This window comes from Diadema setosum, chromosome 6 (genome assembly GCF_964275005.1).
Source record: "Diadema setosum chromosome 6, eeDiaSeto1, whole genome shotgun sequence".
Classification (NCBI taxonomy): Eukaryota; Metazoa; Echinodermata; class Echinoidea; order Diadematoida; family Diadematidae; genus Diadema; species Diadema setosum.
Genome location: NC_092690.1, coordinates 10,545,301 through 10,567,476, shown reverse-complemented (window position 1 = coordinate 10,567,476; position 22,176 = coordinate 10,545,301). Strand labels below are relative to the sequence as shown.

Here is a 22,176-nt window from a genome sequence, read left to right as displayed (position 1 = left end):
TACGTACAGTACTATGTGCGGGATTTCCGAGTGCGACGTGCGTAAATGTTTGGGACGAACATCTTCGGACATCTTGACTTTTGAGCGAGTGCTACATGTAGCTGACTGGCATTGACCCACAAAGGTACATGAAAAATGCTGTTTAAGTTTTCGACCCATTTCAAAAATCAAATAATACACAGGTTTGAGTTTGTGACGTTAGTGGAGATGCAGCTCACTCTCGGGTATTTACAATGTAGTGCAACATGCACTCGGCTTCGCCTCGTGCATGTTTCACAATTGTAAATACCCTCGAATGCGCTACATCTCCACGAACGCACTCTCACCTGTGTAAGATTATTTGTATACAAGTGATATTATGCATCACACATGTGTCTAAATCCAACAATTACATGCCTGCAGGTAATATCAGTAAAGTTATTTGCTACACATCCAGAAAGGCAGACGCCTTGTCCTTTAGCTCTCTGTCAATAACAAATTTTACCTCAGTAAGGCAAATATATTATTTTTATTTACATTTTATTTATCTCCGTAATCATGGTAATTTTTAGGCCTGAGACTGTACAGTATTTGTAACATTGAAAACAATTGAATCAATACGGAGAGGTTGAATGCATTTACACTTGTAACTCTCCCTCAAAAAAGCGCTATGTCTAAAAACCATGGAATGGCCCATTTAATGAATTGTGCTCACATAAACTTCAAAATAATTGTAGTAATTTTCAAGTTAAATGGATTTAGATGCCTTGTATGGACCGTCAATCAGCTTGTGAGGTACTGTACATAGCCATGTACTGTACACTTGTACATCCGTACACAACCAGTGTATAGCCATTATGCGTTATCCTCCTGGACACTACATGCATTTATAGCTGGGCAATTCCACGGTACATAGGACACAGGTGTCAAAAATTCAAAATGATATTTGTTTCAAACACCATGCATTTTCAGACAATACTTGAGTTGAAGTTTTAAGAATCATTATGTTTTTCAATAAAAGCGGCCATTTTGATTTTCAAAATGGCTGCCAAAATATGCCTATAACTCAATGGTAAAAAGAGTGTATTGTCACATAACTTACTCTCTGTATATCCACTTTACTAGTACTCTAAACAACAATCTTTTATATGTATGCAGTTACCAGAGAAGTCTTTTACCACACGATAGAAAAAAAAGCTGGTTGCTTTACAGAATTTGATGAAAACTTTTAATTAGTTTGACAGTGATGGATGTAACGTCAGTTACCAAAAACATGAAATTTTTAACTTTATTCATCAAAGAAAGTGAGCTGTATGATGTAACTTTGGATTTCTAATGTATGCCCATATGCCTTTCTTTTAATACCAGAAATAAGGATACTTGGCATACTGGAGAGTCAAAATGAACACTTTAAAATGTGTAACGTCAGTTACCGAAACGTCATACATGAGTATGTAACGTCAGTTACCATGACAGTAATTATAACTGAGGCAAATTTTTGTCCCCGCCGAACGAGTTCGAGCAGGGGACTATGAAACGGGCTCCGTACGTGTGTGTGTGTCCGTGTGTCCGTGTGTCCGTCCGTGCGTCCGTGTGTCCGTCCGTGCGTCCGTCCGTGCGTCCGTGTGTGATCAAAATGTTCAAAATGCTACTCCTTCGCCATTTCTAACCCGATTTTGATTCTGTTTGCTTTATATGATAGCACTACATGGGAGCTTTGAAACTTCTATAAAGAATTTCAGTTGTGACCTTTGACCTTGACCTTTGACCTATATTGTACATTTTGCTACAAAATGCTACTCCTTTGCCATTTCTAACCCGATTTCGATTCCGTTTGCTTTATATGATGGCACTAGGTGAGGGCTTCAAAACTTCTACACAGAATTTTGACCTTTGACTTCTTTGACCTTTGACCTTGATTTTTTGCCTATATTGTACATTGGCTACAAAATGCTACTTCTTCGCCATTTTTAACCCGATTTCGATTCCGTTTGCTTTATATGATGGCACTAGGTGAGGGCTTCAAAACTTCTACACAGAATTTTGACCTTTGACTTCTTTGACCTTTGACCTTGATTTTTTGCCTATATTGTACATTGGCTACAAAATGCTACTCCTTCGCCATTTCTAACCCGATTTCGATTCCGTTTGCTTTATATGATGGCACTAGGTGAGGGCTTCAAAACTTCTACACAGAATTTTGACCTTTGACTTCTTTGACCTTTGACCTTGATTTTTGACCTAAATTGTACATTTTGCTACAAAATGCTACTCCTTTGCCATTTGTAACCCGATTTCAATTCCGTTTGCTTTAAGTGATGGCACTTGGTGAGGGCTTCAAAACTTCTACACAGAATTTTGACCTTCGACTTCTTTGACCTCTGACCTTGATTTTTGACCTGTATTGTACATTTTGCTATTAAATGCTACTCCTTCGCCATTTCTAACCCGATTTCGATTCCGTTTGCTTTATGTGATGGCACTAGGTGAGGGCTTCAAAACTTCTACACAGAATTGTGTCCTTTGACTTCTTTGACCTTTGACCTTGATTTTTTACCTATATTGTACATTGGCTACAAAATGCTACTCCTTCGCCATTTCTAACCCGATTTCGATTCCGTTTGCTTTATGTGATGGCACTAGGTGAGGGCTTCAAAACTTCTACATAGAATTTTGACCTTTGACTTCTTTGACCTTTGACCTTGATCTTTTTACCTATATTGTACATTTTGCTACTAAATGCTACTTCCGGCGGGGACATATATTACGCACCGCGTAATTTCTACTTTTCCTTGTTTGACTTAAGGCCATTTCAATACATATGGGAAGTCAAAGATTATCAACATAGAGCAGCAATCCCTTTGATAGGGAATGATGTCATCACTATGGTACGTCCATGGATACATTTTTTTTTTCATTTTATTTCATTTTTTAAAAGTTTATTTATTTATTTATGTATCATAATTATCTTTTTTTTTGGGGGGGGGGCTTGAGGTTTTGATTTTCGATTCAGCACAAGTTTAAGGTTAAATCATCTGGAAGTTTAGGTTTACCACATGCAATATATGCACTCAAATTAGATACATTACATTCACAGTCCTACGGGATGATAAAGCTACCAAAGTTTGTAGGCCTAATCAATGACGTGGTTGCATGGTAACCACCTTTTCGATACAAAAGCTTGTGTACAGCTGTATACCAACAGTTTTATAATCTTTACTTATGATTGCTTTTGCTAGCATTTTTCTTCTTTTCTGGAAGCTTAGTGAAGTTTCTACCTCAAGGCAAATGCACAAACAGATATATTTCTTCGCTTGCACTTAAATGTGTGGTTTAGTAAATGTGGCACATCTTGTATTATGGTACATAAGGCATGTACTGTCATTACTGTTTGAAACTTAACACTGATGTTGCTCAATGTTTAACACTGATGTTGCTCAAAGTGAGTCTAGGTGATTCTAGGGGAAAAAAAAATGTTCATATTTGTTTATTACTTTACAGGGACATTTTGTAATACATGATAATTATGAACAGGAAGATTCGTTTATATTGATCTTAGTATTTTTTCGTTGCAAAGTCCTATTTCTTGGTATCTGGGATGTATTTGCAAGCCTTGATACATCAGTGAAAAGGAAAAGAAAACAGTTATATTACTTCAAGCAAGGAATAAACCAATAATGCTCTTTTGACCAAAAAAGCATAATGTTTCTTCTTCACAGAGAAATATTAAAAGTGCAACACTTTTCATTTAAATCAATTGATGATGGAGATCATTTTTTAATTTATTTATGGCCCTAACAATGCCTTGAAGGAGAAGGAGTAAAATACAGAAAAGAAGAAGAAATATTTTATATCACAGTAGATTTCATACATATTCATGCATATTTATGAGTTGATATGTGTTTTTTTTTTTCCCATGACCTGAAAGATATTTTCTTCACACACAGAAATATCCGTGTTTTGTGTAGTACTGCAGGGTATTATGGGTGGGGCACTGTAGATAGAAACTTTCCTGTTCATAAAAAAAAAAAAAAACACCTTAGTTATCATATGTCAATATATCTATACTTGGAACTGCTGAATCTAAATGGCTCTGTGTAATCATAACTGTTGAATAAGCATTCAATCTTAAGACAAATGTCAAGAAATATCCTCTGGTGCATTTACATTATTTTTGCCCAACTGTGCTATGGCATTGGGGGGGGGGGGGGTTGCCCCCTAAGGGCCCCACCCAATTTGTGTCTTTAGATTTTGTTTTAATTTTTTGCTAAGTAATTGCCTGGGATTGTTACTGGTATACTGCAGCAGGAATAACCTGTTGAATGAATTAGTTCTCTGTAAACCCCATAGCAAATGTATGTGTAACATCAGTTACTGATATGTTTACCTTTAAGTTTTCATAGAACACAAAGAAAATGGACGAATGTTTCGTTTCATTTGTGTATTTATAATTGATGAACCAAGGTATGATGCCATATCAAACAAATCATTCTGAAAGGTCAGAATTATAAAATATCACAAAACTATTCCCAATCATGATTTTGCATGTGTAAACCCTATGGCAAATGTAAGCGTAACATCAGTTACCGTCATGCCTTCACTGAAATTGGCATGGTGCGAAAAGGAAATATCTAAAGTGCACATTATTTTGCACACCTGTTCCTAAGAACCTAGGTGTATTGCCATATTAAACACATAAAGGCTAGAAGCCAGGGACATGAGATATTTCCATTTAAATCTACACCATAATTTCCCCATGTCCTTTTTCCGTAACATCAGTTACCGACACATTTTCACTTGCTACAAAGTATGTGATAAAAAATGCAGTTTGAGAGAAAAACTTTCCACCTATTTCTTCATTCTCATGAACTCATTCATCAATGCTAATTGCAAGCCCCAGGTGCTTTCATTCACAAAACTACAACGTAAACAATTTCATGAAAATCCTTACGCGTAACGTTAGTTACCGTGGAATTGCCCCTCTGTGGTCTCTTTCCACTGTTTAATTGTGTTTTCAGGATGTTGCGTTACCATGTGTCATGCTGCCAATCAAAAAAGATAGTCGCAGTGGGGAATGACTGCAACATTAAGAGTTTCTTGAAGAAGATGAAGGAGACATTTAAGCTTCCAGAGACGACTGTTGTAGTGTTCCAATTATTCAGGTCTACAATGAGGACTGGAGTGATTGGATCGACCTTGACCAGGATTTGCCACCTAACAAATCCAAGATACAAGTACTTGTTCAAGAAAACAATGATGTGGAACAGCAGCAAGATGAAGAAATGTCCCAAACTCCAACATCTCAGTAAGTTACATTCCAATGTATTTGTACAATGTATATTGTACTACAAAGGTTGTTGTTTTTTATGCCTCCGCCATGAAGTGGAGCCGGAGGCATTATGTTTTCGGGTTGTCCGTCCGTCCGTCCGTCCTTCCGTCCGTCCGTAATGAATTTTGTGGCAAGCGTAACTAAAACACCTTTTGAGATATCCTAATGAAACTTGGCATGTATGTGTATTACGGGGTGAAGTTGTGCCTATCAACTTTTGAGTGCACATGCTCAAGGTCAAAGGTCAAAAGGTCAAGGTCAAATATGTAAAATTTCACTATTTCCTCCATATCTATGCATTGCCTGAAGATATTTTCGTGAAACTTAGTCTATACATGTATTACACAATTAAGATTCTCTGGTGAAAGTTTCAGGTCATGAGGTTAAAGGTTAAAGGTCAAAAGGTCAAGTAAAATATTAAAATTTCACTTTTTTTCTCTATACCTTGGAAATTGTTCAAGGTATCTTCATGGAACATATGTAGTAGTATTGACTGGCAGTGATTATCTAGAGAATTTAGGGTTCATGGGTTAGGATTATTTTTTTTTACCACTTGGTGTATGCATGTATAACCCAATAGAGATTCTCTGGGAAGTTTTTTTTTTTTCATTTTCTTTGTTTTTGCCTCAAAAGTCAAAAGAACAAAGATGAAGTGAAAGTGCTGAACTAACTGTTTCCTCCATATCTAGGAAATGATTCAAGTTGTCTTGAAACTTACTACATATTTATGCATGTTCTGCCTGACAGTGATTATCTTAATATGAATTTTAGGGTCAAAGGCCACTTGAAAATGGCAACAATTTACTATTCAATACAGAAATTGCACTTTTTCTCCATACCTTGAAAATTACACAGTGCATAAACGTATGAATGGATCAAAGTCAAGTTAAAGTTCTTAAATCTCCAAACATGCTCTCCTATTTATCCAATTAAACCTAGGTCAAGGAAGGTGAACATTCAACACATTTGTGACCAACTTGTCATTTTAATATTTTGCCAATTTTATGAAAATGTAATCACACATTGTCCACATGTACTATAGACCTATTAGGAGAACCATGCATTATGGCGGAGGCATACCAGTCGCCATAGTGACATTTCTAATTTTTTTCTAATCCATGGTATCTGACAATTGTATTTTTATTTAAATGTGAAATATTTTTTGTGATGTGGACAAGAATTGACCATCAGTTGACAATTTAACAGGCGTCCATTTCGTTGTTTTGTATTGAATGCAATAGCAACTTTTTGATATTACCAAATACCAAGCTTCTTGTCAGATGGATGTGCTAACAAGCACCATAGATAAGGATCTCATGAATAGTCATCATATCACAATTGTTTTATACATTGTATTTCAGTGAATTAAGAAGCCAAACTGTCTGTTGGTACAAATGACCTTATTCTGCTCCTGCACAAAATGAAATTACAATGTACAATCTGGTCTATTTTGCATTCTAATTGTGGGATTGTAGATTTGTTCCATTGATCCTTCAGTGGCTGTCTTTTGGTACTATGTGTGCTATTATGCAGTTTAAGTTTTGCAGTATGTTATCGCAATGTACATCATGTACAAATTGTACAAGGTAGAAGGTGAAAACCACCAGTAGTGGGTGTTGCTATTCATGTGCATTGTACAAATGTTTGTACATAGTCTTGTAAGGCCTGTACCTTTGAAGGGATGGTATACAGTTGTGTAGTTTTAGTTGAGAGGGGTTTCAGGTGTCCAACTTTTTTTTTTTTTTTTTGTTAGATTTAAATAATGATAAACCTCTTCTGAAATATAAAAGAACATGTAATTCTGAGAGGAATTCAAAGTTTATTTGACGAAAATTGGTTTGACGTGGCTGAGATTGTCACAACAAAGCAATCCTAATACAGCTGTGTTAAAAAAAAAAAGTAGAACCCACCTGTTACAAGGGTCTCTTTCTTTCTTTCTTTCTTTCTTTTTTTTTTTGTTGTTGATATCTCAGCCATTTCAAAACCTATTTTAATCAAGTAAACTTTCATTATCTTGTAGGATTGTATCCTCTTTAATGTTTCATGCATTGGTTTCTAAACTAGTGTATCCTCGAAAAACTTAAATGCTGAATCCTCACCTCAATCAGTACTTCAGATGTATACCATCACTGACGGGGCACCCTATTAGACGGTACCAGTATGCTCAAATTGTGGTGCTGTCTTACAGATCACTATTTGTTTGGTGTTAAAGTTAATGTTAAGTGTACATGTTCACAGAAAATATATATACACACACACAACAAATCCCATTCACTTAGTGCAAGAAGACTGCAGTGAGTTCACAGATTTATGTATTGTACACATATTGCTCCTCTTCCAGAAATCCTGTTCAGAGATGTGCATCTGTCGACTCAGACTGGCATTTGAACTACACTCTACCGACAATGCCTGCTGATGTGAGGAATCTATTGAAGGAGGACAGCCCCATTGTACTCGAGAGGAAGTGGCGCTCCAAAATAGTTAAAAAGTTATATGAGGATGTTTCACAACGCACAATGTAAGTATATTGTACCAGTTTCTCTAATCCGTGTTACATGTACATGAAAATTGTAATTCAAATTTGGAATACTTTTGTGATGTGGAAACTTTCTCTGATGTTGTTTACTGTAGCTTGTTCATGTCAATATTTTGTTTTGTGTATGTGTGTGACCAGTAAAGGAATGTACACATGATACATACATCTATCGTACGGTGAGACTGAGTTTGATAAAGAAATGTTAATGTTTGTAAAGATCCTTCACATTGATATTCATTGCATTAATATAATAACTTTTCAAAAAGGCAGGTGCATGTACAATTGGACATCGTCTTTGTGGGACATAAAGTTCTGAGATATTAATTCCAGATTTGTTCCATTCATCCTTCAGTGGTTGTGAATATAACAAAAAAAAAAAAGAAAAAAAAAAGAAAAGAAAATGCGAATATCAGCTTACTTCATCAAATGCTTTTAGTTAATTGTACAAGAATTTGGTTTTACTGTATAGTTATAATATTGTACTATATTATACTTTTCTCAGAAATAGTTCTCGATTCATCAACAGTTACTATTTGAATTTTATTAGATTTAAAGATACTGTCATGTCCTTGTATGAGAATGAATTTGTCATTTCAATTGTATGTTTTGTGTCTTCGGGAAATTGAAGACTGCTTCTTTAAATAGATGAAAACTGTATTTGTTTTACAATACATGGTGTAAATTGAATGGCAAGCTGTGAAGTACCAGCTTACTATTTTTCGCTATCAGTGTGTAATGTAAAAAAAAAACAAAAAAACAACTCTAATGTGAGGTCAGTACACTTTCTAATTCTTGGAATTCATTAAGTGTATTTGCATTTTAAATATTAAACTGTGCTTACATGTACAGTTTGTATGTACTGTACTTGCAGGTACCCTACACCATCACAATACAAATTTGTGTGCAGTACCCTGGTTACAAAATTTCCTGTACTGAAGGACAGAGCTCAGAATTCGTCAGGATATGTAAGTATAGATTTCCCTTGCATACACTGTGATGTGCCTCATTGGACCTGATTGTACAATTGTATAATTGTGTAGTACATGTACAGTATATGTATGCCAGGTGTTTTTCATTTGATCAAGATCGGCCTTGTTAGGTGCATGAAATCACCAAGGGGATGTGAGGTAGACAATTTGTAGTGATTTTTTTTTCAATGTATAATATGTATATTCCTTTAGTTGAGTAATGAATGCAAGTACATTTTTTGTTGCTTGTGTTATGATTTTCATGTTTCATTGAAGGATACCTGGAAAGAGTCACTCATCAACAAATTCAAATATGAGCGGTCTCCTATGCAGAGTAACGATGTTCTGAAGAAGAGGGAGGTATACGGCCACAAGAAGGCTGCAGTGGATCGGAATCAGCCACCCTCTATACGTGCCAAGCGAGATTCTGTAGAGGTATGTATCATATCCCCTGTACTTGTGTCACTTAGCTAATATGCATACATTGTACAAAGCATACTGACCATTAATTGCCTCACCAGATTCCAAATGACATGATTTCATTTTAAGACATACCATTTGTCTTAAATGTACGTTAAGGCTGTAACATTTAAACAATCAAATATTTGTAATCAGAGCTCAAATGAAATTGGAGATGGATATTACAAAATGGAAAAAATTCTATTGGTTGCCCCCAAGAACCCAGAAAGAAAATATACATGCACACACACATGGATGTGAATTAAAGAAGAAAAAAAGTGAGGGCTGATGCATGTTGAGATCCAGGCTTGCATTCTTTAATGTCAAGTGATAACTTGCAAGAAGAGTTCATTTTACCATGTACATTTTTATGATATATCTGGGTTTGATTTATAGCTATAATTTTCCATCAGGTGAATAGTCTATTAATTAAAATATCATATGGCCCTAACTATCATTTCTGATCAAAAATTTCAATTAGATTAGTTAAAATCTATATAGATTAAATTTGTAATTTTAACTAAGGTAATGTTTGTACTGATAAAAGCAAATTTTAAACATATTCATATCTCAGTTATGATTGCGACAACTTTTGCATAATAGACCAATCAACCTGGTGAAGATGCTGTCAGCATGCATCAAGACACACTGGTGTTACAACAGTTGGCAGCCGAAAGGAACCCAGATATGGCACTTGTGAAGGACAAGATGGAGAAAACGAGGAGATATAGAATGGATTTTATTGCCCAACATTCTGTCAAAGAAATTCTTGAGGAATTTCCCATTTTGAAGAATGAAACACAGGTAAGAGTCTGTAGGACATATCATTATGATAATTGCATGCATGTAACAGTACATGCAGCCTCAGCAGAGAGATTTAATGATGTGTTTTGATAGACCTATATGATCTATTAAAGCCCTGAAAAGTACTTGCCGTGAAGTTGCCCATTTTTGAGAAATCACCCAAAACTAATAATGTATGGGATAGGGAGGGGGACCTCTGGCATTTTTCATTAGGTAATGTACATACTACAACATGTTCTCTGATGATTGAAACATAATTTGTCACTGTGAGCAATTTTCAGTAGGTTTGAAATTGATTACTTTTTGTCCCCGCCGAACGAGTTCGAGCAGGGGACTATGAAACGGGCTCCGTACGTGTTTGTGTCCGTCTGTCCGTCCGTCCGTCTGTCCGTCCGTCCATCTGTGCATCCGTGTGTGATCAAAATGTTCAATTTGCTACTTCTCTGTCATTTATGAGCCAATTTTGATTCTGTTTGCTTTATATGATAGCACTACATGGGAGCTTTGAAACTTCTACACAGAATTTCAGTTGTGACCTTTGACCTTGACCTTTGACCTATATTGTACATTTTGCTTCAAAATGCTACTCCTTCGCCATTTCTAACCCGATTTCGATTCCGTTTGCTTTATGTGATGGCACTAGGTGAGGGCTTCAAAACTTCTTCACAGAATTTTGACCGTTGACTTCTTTGACCTTTGACCTTGATTTTTGACCTATATTGTACATTGGCTACAAAATGCTACTCCTTCGCCATTTCTAACCCGATTTCGATTCCGTTTGCTTTCTGTGATGGCACTAGGTGAGGGCTTCAAAACTTCTACACAGAATTTAGACCTTTGACTTCTTTGACCATTTGACCTTGATTTTTGACCTATATTGTACATTTTGCTACAAAATGCTACTCCTTCGCCATTTCTAACCTGATTTCGATTCCGTTTGCTTTTTGTGATGGCACTAGGTGAGGGCTTCAAAACTTCTACACAGAATTTTGACCTTTGACTTCTTTGACCTTTGACCTTGATTTCTGACCTGCATTGTACATTTTGCTACAAAATGCTACTCCTCCGCCATTTCTAACCCAATTTCACTTCCGTTTGCTTTATGTGATGGCACTAGATGAGGGCTTCAAAACTTCTACACAGAATTTTGACCTTTGACTTCTTTGACCTTTGACCTTTATTTTTGACCTATATTGTACATTGGCTACAAAATGCTACTCCTTCGCCGTTTCTAACCCGATTTCGATTCCGTTTTCTTTATGTGATGGCACTAGGTGAGGGCTTCAAAACTTCTACTCAGAATTTTGACCTTTGACTTCTTTGACCTTTGACCTTGATTTTTTACCTAAATTGTACATTGGCTACAAAATGCTACTCCTTCGCCATTTCTAACCCGATTTCGATTCCGTTTGCTTTTTGTGATGGCACTAGGTGAGGGCTTCAAAACTTCTACACAAATTTTTGACCTTTGACTTCTTTGACCTTTGACCTTGATTTTTTACCTATATTGTACATTTTGCTACTAAAATGCTACTTCGGGTGGGGACATATTTTACGCACCGCGTAATTTCTACTTTTCCTTTTTTCTGGGGTGACAATGGAATACTAAAGAAAGATTGACGAAAATTGCATCTGATCAACCAGAGCTATACTTGGATTTTGGATATAATTTCAATAGCGAGTCATTTCATAACTTCCAAACTGGATGATAATGCGACCTACATATATTGTGTGCGTGTAAGATGGTGCTACTTAGCTCCGTACGTGTTTGTGTCCGTCTGTCCGTCCGTCCGTCTGTCCGTCCGTCCATCTGTGCATCCGTGTGTGATCAAAATGTTCAATTTGCTACTTCTCTGTCATTTATGAGCCAATTTTGATTCTGTTTGCTTTATATGATAGCACTACATGGGAGCTTTGAAACTTCTACACAGAATTTCAGTTGTGACCTTTGACCTTGACCTTTGACCTATATTGTACATTTTGCTTCAAAATGCTACTCCTTCGCCATTTCTAACCCGATTTCGATTCCGTTTGCTTTATGTGATGGCACTAGGTGAGGGCTTCAAAACTTCTTCACAGAATTTTGACCGTTGACTTCTTTGACCTTTGACCTTGATTTTTGACCTATATTGTACATTGGCTACAAAATGCTACTCCTTCGCCATTTCTAACCCGATTTCGATTCCGTTTGCTTTCTGTGATGGCACTAGGTGAGGGCTTCAAAACTTCTACACAGAATTTAGACCTTTGACTTCTTTGACCTTTGACCTTTATTTTTGACCTATATTGTACATTGGCTACAAAATGCTACTCCTTCGCCGTTTCTAACCCGATTTCGATTCCGTTTTCTTTATGTGATGGCACTAGGTGAGGGCTTCAAAACTTCTACTCAGAATTTTGACCTTTGACTTCTTTGACCTTTGACCTTGATTTTTTACCTAAATTGTACATTGGCTACAAAATGCTACTCCTTCGCCATTTCTAACCCGATTTCGATTCCGTTTGCTTTTTGTGATGGCACTAGGTGAGGGCTTCAAAACTTCTACACAAATTTTTGACCTTTGACTTCTTTGACCTTTGACCTTGATTTTTTACCTATATTGTACATTTTGCTACTAAAATGCTACTTCGGGTGGGGACATATTTTACGCACCGCGTAATTTCTACTTTTCCTTTTTTCTGGGGTGACAATGGAATACTAAAGAAAGATTGACGAAAATTGCATCTGATCAACCAGAGCTATACTTGGATTTTGGATATAATTTCAATAGCGAGTCATTTCATAACTTCCAAACTGGATGATAATGCGACCTACATATATTGTGTGCGTGTAAGATGGTGCTACTTAGCTGACTGGATACTACTTAATTGTCATTGTGAGTGTCAAAACACATTTTGTGAAAATGTACTCCAAATATGAGGGAAAATGGATTGCTCTTGAGTAATTTAGGTGTTACAAACTACAATTGTATCGTTTGTTAGTAATATATATGATAATGTCCATGTGATGGAAAAAATAAGATGAAGATTATAACTGGATATTCTTATACTACTGTTGGTTAGCATAACACTCACATTTGTACAGTCTATCTTTCTACATTGTATCTTGTTCTTTGTGTGCTTTTCCAGCTTTTGGCAGAACTCCAGGCTGCATATGGGGGGAAGGATGTCCACGCTTTCCTATGCAAGTTTTTCCTGGAGGCAGCAGATGGGATCATGGCCCTGGCTCGAAAGAACAGCAACTGCTCAGATATACTTCAATCCTATACAGCACTGCATGAAGAGTGCACCTCAGAGAAGCAAAAACAAGGTGCGAAATCCAATGATACATGTACTTTTTTTGTTTAACTTTTGCAAATATGGTAAGATAACAACTATTATTTTGCGTGAAGTTTGAATTTGTGAAAATGTTATGCCGGTAGTTCATGGGTCACTCTGTCTAATGCAGATTAACTTATCAATTTGTGCAAAATTTGTAGATGCAATTATCCAAACCTGAAGGGTGCCATAGACATGTTTTCATCTTGTTCATTTCATACAGTGGATCTCAAACGAACAAACAAAAACAACATTGATATAAAAAGACTCATAACCAGTCGACTCTCATTACAATGAACAATGATACAACCAAATTTTATTTAACATGTTTTTCTGGACTAGTAATTTGGATTTTCTTTGGATTCCATTGTTCTTTGCAGCTTTGGCATAACATTTTGATAAAACAAAATTGTTATAATGAGATTCCATTGTACTCCATTATGTCACATTTGTCTTATCCCTGCATTTTTAGAGTAGAGTCAATTTTTGGTTAAATCCATTGAAAGTGAAAGGAAGTTATACTTTGTCACAATGTCAAATAGCAGAGGCTTGTTTTTGTCTGAAAAAAAAGAAAAAAATTGAATGAATCATTTGCACTTTGTCGAGTGGTCATGTAAAATGAAGTATACAATAAATTCCATTATTCTTTGAACATTAACTTTCAATAGTAAAAATGCCAATTATTTGCTTAGTCTGGAAACATTGTGCTTTACTCAGTTGGGTGAAATATTTAAGAATACACCATTAAATTTTCAAATACTTTATCTGTAGTACATGTATGCTGTACATGTTCTTAAAGACATGAAAATACCAATGACCACCCTGCAAGAAATTGAGAGCTACAGTACTGTACCATCCTCAATTCTCTGATAGTGACTATGATAAAGTCTAGAAATGAAGCCCTCAAATTGTACTTCAAAGTGACAGTTAAGTGCATATTGCAGATATTAATGTAAGATTCTTTAATTTTTTTGTTATATTAGATCTGACTGTGGATGCGTGTTCTCTCCTGCTTCCACTCTTGCTGGGAGAAAAGGACCTGATGTATGTTATCAACAAGGTATGTGGATTGAAGAGAAAGGATAGATACATTACATAATATTCATATGCAATTAAATCCCTGTGGTGTGTAGAGCACTTAAGGCTTAAAACTGCAAATTTAAGCTGGCAAATGCCAACCCTGTATCCCACTGACTTCTAAAATTCTTTGTAAGTAGACTGTCATCCAAAGTTGTCAGCATCCTTGAAGCTATGTTGTGTTTAGTTGTGCTGTTTGTGGCAAAATGGAACAAAAATGACAAATCCATGTTTGTTATTTATAAAGATAATTAGATTTATTTTTTTCATCCCAATTGTTTCATTTATCCAAGTACTCAACTACTTGGTACATTGTTGCATTATAATAACAGACAGCAAAATATAGGGGCTCATGTTCTTGCACAATTGATTGTTACACAGTTCTCATTATAGGTTCAATGATACAAATGTACATTCCCACTCTAGAAGACCAAGCATTTTAGAAAAAAAAAAAAAAAAACTCTTTGCAAATTGGAAAAAATATTCAAGTTTGTTTTGTTTTTGTTTTTTTTGTTAATCTAAACCAGACATTGTTTTGAAACTTTGACGATATTTATGTGACATGGCTGTCTGTTTTCTGCTTAAAATGTCTTTGTAGGAACCTGTAGTACCAACTCCTTGTTTGATTATACAAGGCAACAACCCTTTGGACACCAACGACCTACATATCTCAATGGATGGTGAAGTGCTTGCGAGCTGTTCAAGTATTTCAATGGGGTTTGCAGCCACTTTCGCCTCCTTTTATGTGTATGCCGCACAATACCCACTTAGTGGTAAAAATACCCCTCTGCTCTACCAACACCAGTTTGCTGGTCTTGGTAATAACAAGGCATTATCACCAAAGGTCTTGAGGTTTTTGAATAACCTACATAAAGTAGACTTGTGAAAATACCAGCAGGCTGCACATATTTGAAATTATATATATGGTAATCACAAGTGAATTAATCCTATTTCAGCCTGCCCTCACCCATTTTCAGCAGTAAAGAAAATCAGGAAACTTGCTTTTTGCCATTTTATCTACGTGATAAATCTGCATATTTTCTTGTTATATAAACTTTTTTTTTTACCCCATTTACCCCTACTATTCCTTTCAACCTACAGTATATGTATAAACTTTTAACCTGATACAGCAGGTCTTTTTTTATTATTTATTTTGCTCCAAAATCTTTCCTTTCTAAAAGTTGCCAAAATATTTTTTCCTTATGCAGTTTGATGTTTAGTTTATTTCTATTCATATATTCAATTTAAAAAAAATCAAATTTATGACAGGTTGTCTTATCGTAACTTACCCCAAAATATTAATTAGAATAATAACAAGTGTTTTGCTAGATTCCAGACAGGATGGCATTTTCAGTGGAATTTGTACAAAAAGCATTAACATCAGATTTCAAGTGGAAAAGTCACATAATGTGTGTGGTAGTATCCCCGTCTGTTATTGATTGATTGTAAATTACAAGGGGCCATCAAGACTTCCTCGCTTATTAGTTATACTGTGTATTAGGGTTAAGTATGAAAACATGAGATAGGCTGAATAGCATGTATATGTCATTGTAATGGTCTAAAGTGCTCTCTCGTCAGAAGATTAATACAACAGTATCTCGTTACGACACAGTAATTTTTCTGGCCGAAGTATCAACATTTCTGTTTATTTTGCTTTTAACAAATCTGACGGAAGCGAATATGACATACTGGGATTCTACTTTTCGGGGCCTAAAGCAGTTTCTTTAAAGAGTCTACTGTACACAAAAACTTGTTTAGCAGTATTTGATATGTTTTTAATTTTCTTTGTCTGATGACATGTATCATATTCATTATGACATTTTGTGGATGATTTTTATATGCCTTTTGCCCTGAGGCTGTAGAAGGCATAATTTTCATGTCTGTTTATATACAAAGAAAACACAGTTATCAGCATTATGAAATGGACTTGACCGTTTTCCATACATGCAGCTGTCTTGTAGGTCGACATTTAAGATTCCTGGGTGACTAATTCTTGCTGTCACAAATAGGGCAGACAGCACTATTGCCCAACCATTACGTGAGTATGTGCATGTTTCCTCTGGGTTGGCAAACTAATTCTAGCTTTGATAACCCTTTACATATTATGTCTGAAAACTGCAGGATTTTGCTCAATAGGGCAATAGTATTAGTTACAAATTGACTTTATTATTTCATGTGAACACTGCACTTAGCATCACAGTTGGTTGTGTACATTGCAATTGTAAAATTGCCAATCTGTTATAATTTACATTGTTATAGCTACATCTTTGTAATGTTTAGTGACTGAAATCCATTTCAGTCTTGCCAAGATCTTTCATTCAACTCATTTCAACTTTTGTACTTGCATATAGTAAGTGTATCTTATGCATTGTAATGAATGCTACGTATGTGTGGATTAACTCTTTATGTGCCGTGGAGTAAACGCCTTGTGTGCCACATTATTTTGAAACAGCAGCGAAGTTATGCTGTGGAAAAACATTCTTTCTTTTCAAATCTATCTAACTTTCATAGATTTTTGTTGCCCTTGACATTTAGTGAGCAAAGTTGTAGAGAAAATGCCAAGCTTTGCTTTGATGTAAACTGCGTGACAAATCTATGATTAAGCAGAATATGCGAACTTGGCACGCTGTTGACTGAGTCGAGCACGCGAACATGGCACAAAGAGTTAAAGAGTGTGTAAACCTTGATTAGTGAACATGTTTCAATTACCTTAGAGTAATAACTCTGGAATAATTTAGATCAGTTTAGATACATGTTCGTTGCATATGGAATGTATTTTTTTCCACATAGTGCAGTACATGTACATTACATTTTAAGAGCTACCTATTTTTTTTGTTCGATGGCCGAAATCCCGTACAGTCTTGCCAAGATCTTCTGTTCAACTCCTTTCAACTTTTGTACTTGAATGTCATAGTAAATGTGTCTTTAGGCAGTATCAACAAAGAGGGCGCCATGTCAGCTGCAGCTGTACTTCAAAATGTGTCCTGGATTTGTTTTGGTGATCTCCTAATATCCAACTTTCTGATACGCAATTTGTGGAGGTTACTTTATGTGTTGTATGTGCTGTTCCTAGGATCTCGTTCCACGTAAGTCATCAAAATTGTGTTTTCTGACGACTTTTGTTGAAAACTATGTCTTTGCTCTTCACCGCACTAACATTGCTAACAACATATGCATGCCTGATGCTCTGCCTGCCCGAGAGCTCCCGGTACTCAGGTCGTTCAGGAACAGTGATGGTTGCCCAGCACTGGGGTTATTCAATTTCAGTAGGCCCCCCGACGCCTATAAGATACACAAAACAATTGCACCTATTACGTAATGCATCAAAGCCAAGGCTACCCAGTGATGCTTATATAGCAGCGAAGGAATGCAGGATCTTTAGATATCATGGCCGCCATGGCGGCTCTAACACAAGGAGACCAATTAAGGTTATACATCGGGACAGACCCCAAAGGATCGCCACAGCAAACAATGATCATGGCTTTTGCTCTTCGTAGTACGTGTCGTGACAAATCGAAACCGGTGTCAGCATGATCTAACATTCCTGTCGGTGTACTTGTGTAACTCTCGGTCACTGAATAACAAACTTGATGAATTTGAGGCTGTTATTAAGCACCTGGATGTGGATTTGTGCACCGTAACAGAGACATGGTTCATAGGTGATCAACCGGAATACCCCTATACGATAGATTGTTATGCTGTCTTTACGAAATCAGCGATTTACGCGAAGCGCGAATTCAAGCCAGATTCTGTCAGTTTCCTACCAGTCCCACCGGAGCATGAGGTGGTTTGGATACAACTCCCCCCAAGACGCTTGCCTCGTACTGTGTCGTCCATTTTTGTGGCAGCCGTATATTCACCACCGGCAAATGAAAATGAAGTGGAGCTTGTCGATACCTGACAGATTCAGTGGATGACATAAAGGCAAGACATCCCGACGCCGGAGTCCTCATACTGGGTGACCTTAACCCTAACTTACCTGGGCTATTTGTAGCAAGCTTGAATTCCTGGGGGGGGGGGGGGAGGGCCATTATGGCCCCCCTTCAGATCTCGGCCGTTGATCGCGCGATCGCCGCAAAATTTTGCATGAACATAAAGCCGGATGTAATCTACAAGACTGTTAAGTTAAATTTTCAAAAAAATTGCATTGTCTATTTTAAATTAATTAATTATGAAAATATATGCAAAAAACCTCATTTTTGTCTGTAATTGGCTTATAAAAGCTTATGGAATGCTGATTTTTGGTGTAAATATTCCTAGTGACATTCCGAACATTTGTGCCTAAAAAAAGATTCAGTATCAAAATTAATTTCTTATGTTTTTTTATTGTTTTATCATTTTTTTAATGTGTTTCCTTGTTCTTGTGAAGATGTTGACCATCGCGGTGAATACTATGACGATAGGGAAACAATTATTCACTTGTCTCGCGAAGAAGATCGTAGAAAGGTGTACGACGTCTCACTCGCTACTGCTGAACTTCGTCAGGTACAATAAGACACGGTGCGTGCATGCAAGTTATAGCATGTATGCGGACGTGGTAGTGGGCACGCGGCCGCCGGAGCCGGGTCGGGCAGTGCGCCACACTGTGTCCGCTGTTTGCTGCGTTCATGCGGACCTAGCTGGCAGCACGTTGCCTCCCCCAGCGGGGCGGGCAGTGCGCCATCCTGTGGCCGCTGTTTACAGCGTCTATGCGGACCTAGTTGGCAGCACGTCGTCCCCCGGGGCGGGCCGGGTAGTGTGTCATCCTGCGTCCGTTGACTGCCGTCACGATTCGGCGGCTTTGGTTTGTGCATAGTGTGCTGGTGCATGCGAATGCAACGCATCCATGATTTGGGTAACTCTATGCCGACGTCCCTGTTTAGGTTGTCCTTACTGAGTCGTATATGGATGGCTTCCTTCACTCTACGAGTGTACCAGTATCGTGCTGTGTCCATGCACTTCACGCCTTCCCAGTCTGGTTGATGTTGGGCATTCCATGCATGTTCTGCTACTGCAGATGCCTCTGTTTTACAGTTAGAGACGTCTCGGCGGTGTTCAGATAACCTTTCCCCTACCGGTCTGCCGGTTTCTCCGATGTAGCTCATCCCACAGTCTCTGCAGGGTATACGGTAGATCACTCCGTCTTTCCTGAGGGGAGGTACCGGGTCTTTGGCTCGAACCAGGTGATTTCTGATAGTGGCGTCGGCTTTGTAGACGACTCGGATATTGTGTTTCGCCAGCCGGCGTCTAAGAACGGGAGCAATTGACTCCACATAGGGGAGGACAACCGAGGACTTGTATTCCTCCTTGTCCTGTTCAGGTTGAACTCTTGCTGTTCGTGCCTTGTTGATGAAACACCTGGGATAGCCATTGGCCGACAATGCTGATCGCAAATGGCGTTTCTCGGTTGCTGTGCCAGAGGGCTTGGTTATGATCTTGTTTGCTCGATCGTAGAGGCATCTGATCACTCCTCTTTTAGCGGAGGTAGGGTGGTGTGAGTTGAAGGCCAGATATTGATATGTGTGTGTGGGCTTTCTGTATATTGTTGTGCTCAGTTTCCCCCCTGTGTCCCTGTGGACTAGGGTGTCCAGGAAGGCGATGCTTCCTTGTGTTTCCTGCTCTGAGGTGAACTTGATAGTACAGTGTAGGTTCTCTCATATTCATGAATTCAAGTAGTTTGTCAGCGTGCTTTCTGTCGGCAACGATGAAGGTATCATCGACGTAACGCTTCCAAATCGTGGGTGTGGTTTCGGGGGGACACTCTTCCAAGGCTTGTTCTTCAAAGGCCTCCATATACATGTTGGCAACTACAGCAGACACAGGGCTGCCCATGGCGGCGCCCTCTAAGTGTTCGTAGTATGTGTCGTTGTAGAGAAAGTAGGTGGATCTCAGAACGAAGCTGAGGAGGTCCGTGACCTCATCCGGACTGAGGGTGGTTCTGGTTGACACATCTTTGTCCGCCAAGAGCCGTGAGTGTGCAACACTGCAGGCACCATCAATCGGAACGTTTGTGAACAGTGACGTCACGTCAAAGGAAAGCATCAACTCGGGGCTTATAGTCTGAGTGCTGACGAATTCAGCGAAGTCGGTGGAATTGCGAACGGAGTGGCAAGTTCGTCACGTGAGCGGGGAAAGAATTTGAGCTAGAAACTTCGACAGATCATAAGCAAACGACCCTATGCACGACACAATAGGGCGCAGTGGGACAGACTGCTTGTTGATCTTGGGGAGGCCGTAAATTCTTGGTGGTTGTTTGCGTTTGGGACGCAACCTGTGATAGGTGTTGTCGTCTAGGCTCCCTTTCTTACGTAGCCCCATCAATGTGGCTGTAAGTTTACGGGAGAGGGAGTCGGTGGGGTCCCTCTTGATCTCCCGGTAAGAATCCGTGGAGAGGAGGTCCGCCATTTTCCCTTTGTAGTCGCTGGTGTTTAGTATCACAGCGGCTCAGCCTTTGTCGGCAGGCAGCACTATGATATCTCGGTCCTTCTTGAGTGCTTCCAGGGCTCTGTGCATCTCCCCGGTGATGTTGGGTTTTGGAGGTTTGGCTTGTTGTAAGACGGTGCTGATGTCCTTTCTGATAGACTCTTTGGATTCTGCATCCAAGGTCCGAATGGTGGATTCCACTCTGGAAACAATTTCCACTGCGGGTATCCGCTTGGGGGCAATCGCAAAGCTCATGCCTTTCTTGAGAAGAGAATTCTCAGTCGGTGACAGAGTACGAGAAGATAAGTTGACCACCCATTTCTCAGTATCAACTGCCCGTTCATGTCTAGTTTGAGTGGTAGGGACCAATAGGTCGAGAAACTTGGCCTGCTGCCTTTCCTTTGACTTCTGAAACACGTCGCGGAATATGGCATCATGCAGTCGTATCTCATTGCTGTCGGCGGGGGAAAGCAAGACGTGTATATCGGAAGCGGTGATACTTACCTCTTTCTCAGTAGAATCCCTTGTGAGGCGCGTGAGGAGGATCCTTTCCCTTAGAAAGCGGATAGACGCCGTCTCGGCTGCCCTCCTGGCTCCTTGAGTATGAACAGGTGACTTGATCCTTAGGTCCTTGGGAATCACTGATGACTTGATGGAGCGCATGAGGAAGGTGAGATGGTTGTTGAAACGTGCCAATCTGCGTAGGCACCGTTCGTGTCTTCTAACCAGTTGCAGGGCATTATGCCCGTACGTTGAAGTAATTCTTGTGAAGATGTTGACCATCGCGGTGAATACTATGATGATAGGGAAACAATTATTCACTTGTCTCGCGAAGAAGATCGTAGAAAGGTGTACAACGTTTCGCTCGCTACTGCTGAGCTTCGTCAGGTACAATAAGACACGGTGCGTGCACGCAAGTTATAGCGTGTATGCGGACGTGGCAGTGGGCACGCGGCCGCTGGAGCCGGGTCGGGCAGTGCGCCACACTGTGTCCGCTGTTTGCTGCGCTCATGCGGACCTAGTTGGCAGCACGTTGCCTCCTCCAGCGGGGCGGGCAGTGCGCCATCCTGTGGCCGCTGTTTACAGCGTCTATGCGGACCTAGTTGGCAGCACGTCGTCCCCCGGGGCGGGCCGGGTAGTGTGTCATCCTGCGTCCGTTGACTGCCGTCACGATTCGGCGGCTTTGGTTTGTGCATAGTGTGCTGGTGCATGCGAATGCAACGCATCCATGATTTGGGTAACTCTATGCCGACGTCCCTGTTTAGGTTGTCCTTACTGAGTCGTATATGGATGGCTTCCTTCAC

At 38.8% G+C, this 22,176-nt stretch overlaps 4 protein-coding genes across 4 annotated transcripts in view; 2 read left to right on the top strand and 2 right to left on the bottom strand.

Moving 5' to 3' along the window:
* LOC140229518 (uncharacterized) overlaps nt 1-5,288 on the top strand; it is a 37,813-nt gene extending 32,525 nt beyond the window's left edge. The window contains exon 10 of the mRNA XM_072309766.1: nt 5,142-5,288. Coding sequence (XP_072165867.1) covers nt 5,142-5,288 — 147 coding nt within the window. The remainder of the gene's footprint in view (nt 1-5,141) is intronic.
* Nucleotides 5,289-8,698: 3,410 nt separating this feature from the next.
* On the top strand, nt 8,699-15,356 carry LOC140229517 (sterile alpha motif domain-containing protein 3-like). The gene is made up of 6 exons (XM_072309765.1): nt 8,699-8,809; nt 9,089-9,247; nt 9,875-10,075; nt 13,205-13,385; nt 14,377-14,453; nt 15,069-15,356. The coding sequence occupies exons 1-6, from the start codon at nt 8,699-8,701 to the stop codon at nt 15,354-15,356; spliced, it is 1,017 nt and encodes a 338-aa protein (XP_072165866.1).
* A 3,595-nt stretch (nt 15,357-18,951) lies between these two features.
* LOC140229516 (uncharacterized) lies at nt 18,952-20,854 on the bottom strand. The gene is made up of 3 exons (XM_072309764.1): nt 20,661-20,854; nt 20,139-20,432; nt 18,952-19,921 (listed from the first exon to the last, which is right to left on the bottom strand). The coding sequence occupies exons 1-3, from the start codon at nt 20,852-20,854 to the stop codon at nt 18,952-18,954; spliced, it is 1,458 nt and encodes a 485-aa protein (XP_072165865.1).
* Nucleotides 20,855-20,893: 39 nt separating this feature from the next.
* LOC140229515 (uncharacterized) lies at nt 20,894-21,655 on the bottom strand. Its single transcript, XM_072309763.1, has one exon. The coding sequence runs from the start codon at nt 21,653-21,655 to the stop codon at nt 20,894-20,896; it is 762 nt and encodes a 253-aa protein (XP_072165864.1).
* Nucleotides 21,656-22,176: the final 521 nt, after the last annotated feature.